This window comes from Myotis yumanensis, unplaced genomic scaffold, assembly GCF_028538775.1.
Source record: "Myotis yumanensis isolate MYYU_CA2020_CCGP unplaced genomic scaffold, mMyoYum1.0.hap1 SCAF_8, whole genome shotgun sequence".
Taxonomy (NCBI): Eukaryota; Metazoa; Chordata; class Mammalia; order Chiroptera; family Vespertilionidae; genus Myotis; species Myotis yumanensis.
Genome location: NW_027223759.1, coordinates 88,901,226 through 88,913,483, shown reverse-complemented (window position 1 = coordinate 88,913,483; position 12,258 = coordinate 88,901,226). Strand labels below are relative to the sequence as shown.

At 41.3% G+C, this 12,258-nt stretch overlaps 1 protein-coding gene across 3 annotated transcripts in view; it reads left to right on the top strand.

Annotated features, from left to right (window-relative positions):
- CNTNAP5 (contactin associated protein family member 5) overlaps window positions 1-12,258 on the top strand; it is an 857,999-nt gene that overhangs the window by 704,631 nt on the left and 141,110 nt on the right. For all 3 annotated transcript variants that reach the window (XM_070423164.1, XM_070423162.1, XM_070423163.1), the window contains exons 17-18: window positions 831-1,049; window positions 10,399-10,638. In XM_070423164.1, coding sequence (XP_070279265.1) covers window positions 831-1,049; window positions 10,399-10,638 — 459 coding nt within the window. The remainder of the gene's footprint in view (window positions 1-830; window positions 1,050-10,398; window positions 10,639-12,258) is intronic.

The following is a 12,258-nucleotide window of genomic DNA, read 5'->3' as shown; positions in this document are numbered from 1 at the left end:
TTTCTTAAAAGGTTATCTTGAGGATGAAATGATAGAATCTATGGTTAGTGCTTAGTGCAGAGCCTGGAAGAGCTCACTATTCCAACTGTGCTGTGGCTATTTCTCTTTCTGTCTCTCTCTTCATGGATCTATCACCATTGCTGCCACCCCAGCACCAACATCATCTTCATAGCCTGATTTGAATGCAGATTGATACAGAAGGGCAGAGTCAGGGAAGGGGCCCAGAGTGGGGGGCAGGGGGGGGGGGGTGCCAGTGTTTCATCTCAAGCCACCAGCACTTGCAACTATGTCTTCTTGGACAAGAGACATCAACTTTCTGAGTTTCTCTCTCTCTCTCTCTCTCTCTCTCTCTCTCTCTCTCTCTTCCTAGTAATAGGGTGAATGCTCATATCACATGTATTAATAACATAACATGGGAGGAGCACTAGATATTCCAGGGGGTGGGTCTTCTCCTTGCAGGAGCAGAGCTGCCTAGCTAACCCAGCATTGATGGAATTCTGGGAGAACACAGTCGGAGCCAGAATAGACACAGGAAACCCAGAACCTTGGCACAAATGCATATTTATCAGATTAACATTGGTGTCCCAGGTCCCTATGCTATTACCTGAATTCTCACAATCAGGACCAACTGGGCCAACATGAGAGCTTGACGCTTCGTGTTTGGTAGATATTACTGCTAATGGTAATTGTAATAGTGCAAGGTTTCAATGATGTCCTCTTTAGCTGGCTATCAACATACGATCCTGTACGCCACTCATTCATGACATTATTGTGCCCTGAACACACTGACAACTCCCTTCATTTCTATCTGTTTCCCTTTCTGGTTTCAGCTCCTTCTGAGATCACTTTTGCAATTGATGTTGGGAACGGCCCCGTAGAGCTCGTAGTCCAGTCTCCTTCTCCTCTGAATGACAACCAATGGCATTACGTGCGGGCCGAGAGGAACCTCAAGGTGACCTCGCTGCAGGTGGACGGCCTCCCGAGGATGAGCAGGGAGACTTCGGAGGAGGGCCACTTCCGGCTGCAGCTGAACAGCCAGCTGTTTGTAGGTAGGGGACATCTTAAGGCGCCCTTCCTGCTAGAAGCCCTACAAAACCACCCTGTGACCAGGCCCAGGGAAACTGCTTTCATTTAGACCTGAGAAATGATTAAAATGTGTCATAAAACATTTATAATGGTAAATTTTATTATACAAATTCTTTCTTGCTTGCTTCATTAGCCACAGCAATAAAAGATTATGCCACCCCATAGCAAATTTTAAGGTGATCTCAGACTCTTTTTGTACCTTTTCTCCTTGCAGATATGACCTTCAGCTATCCAGGGGCCCCTATTATTTTTCATGTATGATTATATTATGCCCTTAGCAAAAGAACAGATCAGCTACTTATCCCTTAGTGGTGCTGGCTCCAAGTCAGTGGGCCACACTCCCCCTTTCAGCAGATACCTAATTCCTAAGAATTATCACTAACAGTGTAATGAAATATACTGACCCTCTGAAATGGATTTCCATTATTAGTGATACGGGGAAGAAATTGCTAGTTTTTAAACGAGGAGCTTCATTGATCCTCCTGAAATCACATCCTTGGGTGGCTGCCTTACTCTTGCACAGAAAAGCAGTCCTGGTCTCCAGCAAATGACTCTGCTGCTCATTCCCTCCATGAGACTCAGAATCAGGGTTCAGACAAGTGGTTCATCACAACTGGCTGCCACTGCTGGTCACAGGGTTGGAAAGGCTCAGACATGATTCACTGACTCATTCATTCATTCATTCATTCATTTCAGTCGCCGAGCACATAAAATATATCAAGACCGTGTTGGATGGTGGAGATTGGCAGGCAAGTTGTGTAATGACACCACTTTCAGAGCACACAGTTGTGTTGAGAGAGAGAGAGAGAGAGAGAGAGAGAGAGAGAGAAAGAGAGAGAAAGGCAGGGGAGAGAGAGAGATAGAAAGAGAGAGAGAGAATGAAGGAAAGTGAAAGAGAAATTTTAGCTACATTAGTTCAGGTAGGAAAGGTCAGGACGAACTTACAGCTACAATTTAGAAATGACTTTTTATAAGAATGTTGAGCAGGGCACATAACGCTTTAAGTACAAAATAGAGCTGTAAATGTTGAGGATATTATAATATTACCAAAGCCAAGAAGCTGCTCTTCCATAAAATGTGAAGTTTAGATGTTTAGAACAATTATATAAATAGGTTCCAAATGTGGCCACTATATAAGATTTCATTTTCTTTCATTTTTCTTATTTAAACAACTTTCACAGTACATCACCTTCTTGTTAGCAACAAGATCCCATCAGCAATCAATGGATGTTTTTATTTGTTTCCTTTAAATTTGGCTCTGTACAATTTTTAACTCTGAGGGAAGCAGTCACTAAAAGCACATAAGGTAAAAGAAAAGTAACAAAATATGTAATATTTTATTTTCTCAACAGGAATCATTCTTCATCTGTCATGTTTTTCATTTCTGACAGAAGCTTAGATATAAGTGATTAAAATTATATGTTTATAAAGCATTTACTTAATAACCTCCTTAAATGATATAATTTACTATTAAAATATTTATAAAATTTATATGGATGTTTTAATTCTATTTAAACATCACATTTTATTTTTCTGAAGAAGTCTGTTAGTCATCAAGATTTAATGTGTTTCTTTTTGAAATCAATTCAAGTAGTTTCCAATTTTCATAAATTATATTCATGCCAAAGTTTAATTTATCTTCAGGCAGTAAGTATGAATCTTTCAGGCTAAAATGTGCATATAAAGATGGAATAATTTTTGATGCTTTCATGAAAATTTCATGGAGCTATGAAATTATCATATGTCCTGAATATGTGATAACTTTCTGCAAGCCAACAGGGAAAAGGAGGCGGCCATGCGTCATGGCAGGTTTTTCTCTTGATGTTCTGACTAAATTGCTCACAGAGACAGTGAGCTGGGAGCGGGTGGGTCTGGAGGAGATATCGGGCTTGAGGTGGAGCCAAGGCCAGCTGTGGTGAGAGCACCTGCTTCTGTGTTTCTCTCCAATTCATTCCATCTCAAATATTACTCAGCTTTATTGAATTTGTCTTCATGCACTTGAAGAAAAGTGCTGTTGAAGGCCATTTTAGTTTGTTGGTTTGAATTTTGTTGTTTCGTGTTCAGTGATACATCCATTTAGAAATATCAAGAGGCTGAAAATGCTGAAGTTGCAATATTTCTACTTTTATAATTGACTGGTTCATAAAAAGAGCAAAAGCTAAAATAAAATAAATAAAAAGCATGCTCTGCTTAGTTATAGCAGCCAAAATGAAGAATCACATTCCCTATCATTTAGAAATGTAGAGACACTGGATATTGTTATGTATTAGGCAGAAAAAGATAGCATTAGTGTGTACTCCTTTGCTGGGATAGATTGAGTGTGACACTACTTAAATATTAATTTGGCTGTGTCTGACCAGATACCTTTAGCCATTGAACTATTTTTCATTCAAAACAGAGCGTGGTTCAGCATTGCATCGCTGGTCCCACTGCTTGCTCATGAGTGCTTCCTGAGCAGGAGAGATTGGTTGAATTTATAATATAGGACACCCCTACTCTCGGAATGTGACAAGCTGGAGTGTTGCTACATTAGTCAATACGTGCTGGATTCCCATAAGTAATATTTTCAGTTCAGGCTTTTATCTCCATGAAAGTTACATTTACAACCATGCGATTTTGCTGGTCACCTTACTTTCACAGGGTAGGAGAAACTTTATAACAGGTGGCCTCTGAAATGTCTGCTGCATGCCTGGACTTCCATCTTTAGCGTTCACGGAGGTCTCACCATCAGCTTTGCTGTTTCCTGCTAATGTGCCAGTCACTGTGAGAATGAGGCAGGAGAAGCCCAAGAACGGGCACCACGGCAAACAGTGAAGCGAGATCTGGGTATGGATACAGATGAACGGCCGACGGGCCATGGGGTGTTGGTAGGAAGACAATAGCCTGAGGATGCTCACTGTCCTTACCCTCAGAATGAGAACGAAGAGGCTGGGAACTGATTTTTTGCAATTTGAGGATCTGCTATCACCACGCACCTATGAGGAATGGCATCTTTATCCTTGTGCTGTGGGTATGCGGCAGCAAGGAAAAGTCTCATTCTCCACCAATCTAACATCCCATTGCTCCAGATGTGCTGGAATCAGAGAGTTGGCATTTCGTAAAGGTGTTGGCCTGGGAGTCTCATTTTTGTGTGGCTTTACGTCCTTCTTTCTTTTTTGGTCTTTCATGGAAACTTCCCCCCCTTTTTGGCTTTGCTTTTTATCTGTGTCAAAACAAACTGAAGTTACTCCAACATGTAACTCCTGGGGAAAATTCTATACTGACTTGATAAATCATAAAGTTGCAGAGATCCCAAAATGCTACTCTTGCTTCCCCACTGGCAGGGAATTAAAATTCCTGTTTTCAGGTGAACGGTGTTGAATGTGGTGAGGGCGCACAAGAGAAATGGAGGCTCCTGTCCCTGCGCTCAGGAGGGCCCGGGATTGAGCTGCGTCTCTGGAAGCAGTGAGCCTTTGCCCAGATGCCACATGGAGGTTTTCTAAAAGGCTGAAATGATAAAGGTCATGTTTTGAAGAGTTTATTCATACTTAGTCCAAGGAAGCAGCATCACAATGAACACTCTTAATACCAAGAGCCAACTGAGGAGTTTCATACAAAAGTGCTTCTAGTGAGGCCAGCTGATGGAGTAAGTTGTCAGGAAGAGTAATATGAAAGCAAGAGGATAAATACACATGTGCACATTACTTGGTAGAAGAAACCATGGAAGACACCAGGGGAAGGAAGGGAAAAATCACTTAGTTGCAGTGCTGACCCAAATTGTCTAATCAAATAGTTCAATTTAGGATTTTAAGGATGTGAAGGTATATAGGCTTTGAGGATTAAGAGGTCTCAGTCTGATTCCTGGCTATGCTATGTTAAATCTGTTTTCATCTTGACTCTGGCCAGAGCAATGTCTTTGACATTAAGTTTTCTCAATTATGTAAATGTGAATAATATAGATAATATATTTTTTCCACATTGAGTATTTGATCAGTTCATTATAAAGTCTCTAGCAGACAGCAAATATGTTTGATTGTTTTTAGAATTACAGGCATTTTTCTGATTCTCAAACATCTTGCAGATTAAATATGACCCTCAATTAAATGATTTTCAGTAGCTTTAAGGATAATGCTACATTGTTGTTGTTGTTTTACTTTCAACCTTGTGTAAACTCTAGACAAGATGCAGCCAAGTAAAGATAAAAGTATACAGGAGCATGTGAAAAATAAAATGAGTGCCAGGGCCAGGAAGGCCTTGTGAATGATTGAAGTGACCCTGGTGGGGATGCCCTCTCTTAGTGCAGCTGAGTCTTGGTGTGCAGGAAAACAAGTTCATTGTCAACAGATCTCCTAAAATTTTTAAAATAGTTTTGTTTTTAAAAAATGATAAAATTAAAATAAATAGAGTGGGGAAGAAGTATGTGAACTAAGGAATGCATGTATATGAGTGTAGGTGTGTGTTTTTGTGATGGTTGGGATGAAGGAGGGGAGCCATGGAGTGCATGGGAGAAGATGCCACACAACATAAATTCAAAGTACACGAGGAGGTCTAAAGTCAAGACGGACCATGGAGTACTGGGAAGCCATTAGCAAGCAGTTCAGACGCCTGCTGCCCTGAAGTCACAGCAGGAAGATGGAGAGATAAGTGGAGACTAGATCTTTCATGGTATATCAGCTGTGCTAAGGATTTGACTTTGATTTTCTGCAATAACTACTCTCTGAAGGGTAGCAAACAGGACTGGCAGAATGAAATTTTTACATGTGGTTGTTCTATCCTATTGCAAAATGGCAAGTGGATCGAAAGAGTCAGGGTTGAAACTGGGAATAACAGTTAGACAGTTGTTGCTGGGATTCAAGTGGAGTGTGCTCTGGCTGTGGAAAGAAGCAGATGGGCTCAGAGGAACCTGGGAGAGCAGATCCACTGGCTGGATGGGAGAGAAGGGCTGTGAGAGAGTATTTCTGCGCAGTATTCGAGTTTCACAGAGAGTCACACCTCCAGCACAACTGTACACATAGTAGGTATGTCAGAAGTGAAGGGTGCTGACAACATGACAGGGCCTGGGTGTGTGGGTGGGGAACACCTTTTCAGAATTATTCTATACTGAGTCTACATTCAAGGGTAGTCAAAAGTAGGTTTATAGTTGTAAGGACGTGAAAACACAGGGTTTCTTCTTTTATTATTATTTATTAATTTTTGTATTATTTTCCATATGAAAACCCGTAAGCCCACATTTGCCAACCTCTCTATTACTTCTCCATAAAGAATAAAGGAGTCTAAACTCTAGTTTTTCTGCCCTCATCCTATCTAATAAAGAGGGAATATGCAAATTGACTGTAACTCTGTGACAAAGATGGCGGTGCCCACAGCAAATAAGGAGGGGATATGCAAATTGACTATCACTCTGCAACAATATGGCAGCGGCTGAGCTGGGATGCAGGCGTTCCACCCCACCCTGCCCATGGAGGATCTTTGGGTTGTGCTTCGTCGCTGCTGCTGCAGGGGCCAGAGGAGCAGGGGGCCCACCACGCAGCAGCCCCAAACCCCACGGCCGCAGCGACACTGAGGCCTCTGGGGCAGGCGGGGCAGAGACACAAGCCCACAGGGGGGCCAGAGAAGCAGAGACACAAGCCTGCAGGGGGGTCCAGCACCCAGCAGCCCCAGCCCCGCAGGAAACCTGTGGAAAGGGAGTTAAACTGTCATAATTTTATCTCTCTTTCCACAAGATGAGGAAACTGACCCTGATTTATTTAGTGATATGACCCACACCTTTCTACAAGCACAGGGTATGTTATGACCACTCCCAGGAAGGTCTGGTTAGAATACTGTCTCCAGGGAATAACGTTACTTTGCCAAATCATCTAAGAGAGGAAACAAGCTTTTGTTGGGTTTATTCTGAAGGCCAGAGAACATGCCACCCAACATATGCCATGTTGTTATATTGATGATCTTGAGCTGCAGATGCTTGAAAAACAGCAAATGCAAGGAGAGGCTTTCACTGAAGTTTCCTGATCTGCCTAAAATCGCCCCCCCCCCCCCCAAAAGGAGCTTAAATGTCATAGGTCCCCTTGATGGGGAAAAGTGTCATCGGACACTGAAGACTGACTCCTGTCACAGGACAGGAGACTAGAAGTTGACATCACACCCAAATTTTGTTACAAACTATCTCCCCCCACCCCCATTCATCTTTCCTAAAAATCATTTACTCTCCTCTAAGGGGCCTCCATCTCCCATCCCCTTTCCCTAGGAAGAATGTATTTAAATCTGGATTCTAAGCCACCTTGGGAAGTTATTCATTTTTCCCTGGGATCTCCCACATATACACAAGGTACACATGTTAATGAACTTTTGTTTTTCTCTTGGTAATCTGTCTTTCATTACAAGGGCCTCCACTAAGAACTCAGAAGGGTAGAGGAAAACTATTTATCCTCCTCCATAATTCTATCTTGGGAAATCAAGTCCCGGGCTGAACAGTGAGGTTGGCTCAAGTGCCAAGCAGTCCCGGCTGAGGGGAGGGAAGCTTCTAGGGGTAAATCAATGATACTGGCATCAAAGTAGGACAGAGGGCACACGCATGGTTGCTGGTGGGAGTTTAAAGTGCTTCAACATTTTTAGAGGATGATTTGGCAAAATCAGTAGAAATGTTCAAGGTACATCCAAAAGTCTTCTTCTAGGAATCTCATCTGCTGAGATAAAGTACGAGTGCATAAACCCCGGTCAGAACCCAGGATGCTACTGCGGGCTCGCCTTCCATGATAGGAAAATCTGCTAACAACCTGCATTATTAGGCAAGGTGGCATCTATACTAATAAAAAGGTAATATGCTAATTAGACTGAACATCTTCCAGACGACCTTCCGGACGTCCTTCCAGACAAAGCGAAGGTGGCAGGGCTGAGGCAGAGGCAGTTAGAGGCAATCAGGAAGGCAGGGGAAAGCAGTTAGGAGGATCAGGCCAGCAGGGGAGAGCAGTTAGAGGGATCAGGCCAGCAGGCAGGTGAGCGGGTTAGGAGCCAGCAGTCCTGAGGGATCCCAGATTGAAGAGAGTGCAGGCCAGGCTGAGGGACCGCCCCCCCCCCCCCCCCCCGTGCACAAATTTTGTGTATGGGGCCTCTAGTAGAGAATAAAAATCAGTCAGGTAAAAACTGAAATTTAGTTCATTTGCCATTTAGTTCATAGTCCTTTGTGTCATTGTGTTTTGTCAGCATGTGGGATTGAGCTGATCCCCTTGTCTAGGCTCATTCTCACCATGCTCTCTATGTCTCAACTTCAAGGTGTGCATGTCTGCCAGAAAAACCCCCACAGTCACCTTTTCCATTTATAAACTTGTCGACTGAGTCACACGCAAAAAAAAAAAAAAAAAAAAAAAAAAAAAAAGGCAATAGATTTTGCATTCTCTACCTCCGCTAAAGAAAAATAACACTAACAAGACATATGAAGAGTTATTTAAATCCACCACAGAGAGTGACTACAAAATGAGGAAAAATAGAACAAAACATTGGACTGCTTAAGTCCTGTCCTCTTTATTCTACACAATCTTCAGGAAAGAAAGAATGAACCTTTCTCTATGATCTGCTGTATTTACAATTGATTTATCTTGTGGTTAAGAGAGATTTACTCACTAAAATTGAGACAGACAGGAGAATGCAATTTGGGTTTGACCTCCTGGCCAACGTGGGTATCACTTACCAGAATTGAAAATACAATGGGGTTTTATCATTCCTTCAAGATAAGAGACTAGATAAATCCTTTAGGAATATTCTGTCTTTAGGTGCAGATAGTGACTGACATACATATATTTTCATGTCTGATGACCTGGTGTGGTTCAGGGCAGGAAGAATTCTCCCTGCTTCTGCCTTATATCGCCACCATCCCCATTTCCAATTATTTGCTTGTCCACCCTGCCAGGCTAACTGATGCCAGAAAATTTTACATTACATATTCATTTCTTTAACATACCCAGCTTTGTTTCTTGTTGAACGTGTATATTCCCACATTTGGAATTCATATCTGTACCCACCTTAGTGGGAATATATTTTTATCTGGTCATTTGCTAGACCGAGATTTAATGAGGTTGTAATATGAAGGACTAGAAATAAATGAGGCTCAGAAAGCAGAGATGACTTACACAGAAAGTAAACGGCAGCCAGGCTTTGTTCTCCAGCCCAGCTTCTCCTCTCCAGCAGCACTCCGTGTAGACCTGGAAGACCTGAATGCCCTCCAACTACCTCTGTGCATGGATTTGAGCCCAAAGCATTGAATTTAGAATAGAATTTAGGTTCTTTAATGCCAGACATATGTCTTCTCTGGGACCTTCCAGAATTCTCAACACAAAATAAATATCTGCTGATGGAATTTAGCTTAATTTTTTGACTTTTTGTTTCTCAAATGACATATTTCTGATATTAGAGGTTTAGGCTAATAGAATCCTGGATTTCAAATAGTAACAAAACATTATGTATCTTTGAATTTACTGTGTTGATAAGTAATTTGCAATGACCATTGTGGTTGTCTCTGAAACCTTCAAGATATGCCCTCAGCTGAAATTTGGATTGCAATCTTTTTCTGTATTCCAGAAGAAGAAATTTTTCATCTAAATAACAATTTGAGTGTAATCTCTGAGATCAATATGTATATACCATTGTGAGGGTTCAAGAGAAGGGGTAACAAAGAGCAGTGAGTAAGATGTACTATATCTTAGCTAAGCTTTACTATATACACATGAAATAGACTTATTCTTATTTTACAGACCAAGTAGCTGGGGTTCACGTGAGTCAGTGGTGGATCATCTAGTAACGTGGAGTTTGACTCCTTATCTGTCTTCTCCTAAAGTCCACCCTCTTTCTAGTCCATCTCACTGCACCGATAAGCACCGTAATGCTTTTGCAGTTTCTAACTCCACAAGCCTAACAGCTCACTTCTAACCTTGCCAGAGGCACAGTTTTCCTCTGTGTGTTCCACTTCAGAGAAATGTCTGCAGTAGACTGCAAACACATTTTATTTCATTTGCAAGGAGCATGACAAGTTTTTATCTTGAAGGTTCTACCTTAAATATGTAAAGTACAGGGTTCCACATGAACTATAATATTTTAAAAACAATTTCTGGGTGTGTGTGCATGGGAGTGGGAGGATGGAAGGAGCATTTCTCCCAGCCTGAAAAGGCATGCATTTCCCCTAGACTCTTTAAATTTCTAATTCTCTATGGAAACTTTAATGAAAAATTCCACCACAGCAACACAACAAAACAATAGTTGACTGTTACGAATGCCAATGTTAAACTTAAATAATGTAAACCCTGTGATACCTTATTTTTTTAAATTTTGTTTTTCATCTCTTAGGAGGAACATCATCAAAACAGAAAGGCTTTCTAGGATGCATACGCTCCTTACACTTGAATGGGCAGAAACTGGACCTGGAGGAGCGGGCCAAGGTCACATCTGGAGTCCGACCAGGGTGCCCAGGCCATTGCAGTAGTTATGGCGGCATCTGCCACAATGGGGGCAAGTGTGTGGAGAAGCGCAGTGGATACTTCTGCGATTGCACCAATTCACCATATGAAGGGCCCTTTTGCAAAAAAGGTACACTACTCATGTTTGTTTTTCAATGTACCATGTAGTAGTAACTACAGCCTATGGCTAAGTCATAGTATCCCTTCACCTTACAGAATCCTCAATCCATCATTTAGTCTTCCTCGTTTTTTTTCTCTTTTAAGAGACTCTGCATATCTCCTCAACATAATTGCATAGAGTCATTATCACTGTGTATAGATCCTGACAGTGAAATTATACTAAACGGATAGTAATAGGGCAAATTGGCTCGCCATGGCCAAGAGTCAGCTGAGCACTGGGAAAAGTTGACTCTCACTTATGTTGGGTCACCTGAGTCATGAAGGGCGCACTGAACTTTCCAGTTCCAATTATCCAGACCATAAATATAATTAAAGACTCATAGCCCAGCCAGCATGGCTCAGTGGTTGAGCATCGACCTATGAAACAGGAGGTCACAGTTTGATTCCCAGTCAGGGTACATACTTGGGTTGTGGGCTCGATCCCCAGTGTGGGGTGTGCTGATCAATGATTCCCTCTCATCATTGATGTTTCTTTCTCTTCCTCTCTCCTCCTCTCTCAAATCAATAAAAACATAATTTTTTAAAAAAAAAATAAAGACTCATAGAATGTAGCCCTGGAGGAACCTTATAGAACCTTAAGCAATTCTAAGTAAATTTTTTCAATAGGAATAGTAAAGGTAAGTTAGTAAAATCAGTATCTTGTATTTAATAAAATATTGCTATTCTACAGGTGACATAATTGGGGTTTGAGTCTTTAAAAGTGCTCCACAGATACTCATATTTAGTTCATCAAGGGACTGAAGGTAGAATAGCAGAGTCAAAACTCCAGTCCTGATGCTTTACAACATCCCCTCTGAATTTTATTAATTAATTGCATTGACAAAAGCTAAGCATGATGGATACACACCTTAGACAAGGAATGGCAGTCATGATGTAAATTATCTAGATGAATTCAAGGTAATGCTACAAAATGTAAAATCTCATTTTTCATTGTAAATATGTAAGTATTTTTTAAATAGAATGATGAAAAATTTGGTCAACTATCTGTCTTTGCAGAATGTGTAAGCTTATTTTATTGATAAAATATTTTTTGAATAAATAATAAAAAAATAATTTTTCAAGCGCAATATCTAGAGCAGTGGTTCTCAACCTTCCTAATGCCATGACCCTTTAACACAGTTCCTCATGTTGTGGTGACCTCCAATTTCATTATTACAAATTGAACATAATTAAAGCATTGTGATTAATCACAAAAACAATATGTGATTATATATGTGTTTTCCGATGGTCTTAGGCAACCCCTGTGAAAGGGTCATTGGACCCACAAAGGGATCGCGACCCACAGGTTGAGAACCGCCGATCTAGAGAGAGATCTAAGATGGTGGTGGAATAGGTGAAAGCTACACTCACCTCCTCCAGGGCCATACTGGAATTACAACTAAAATATAGAATAATCAACCTAAACAACCAACTAAAGATTAGCTGAAGAGAAGTCTTAAAATCAAGGATTTACAGAAGAAATCACATTAAAGGCAGCATGACAAGGGCTGGCCCTGCTATCAAAGGCTGCAGCTGAACATTGGGAGGGATATCTCAGCTGCAAAGGTGCTCCCTGAGGAGTGTGAGGTCT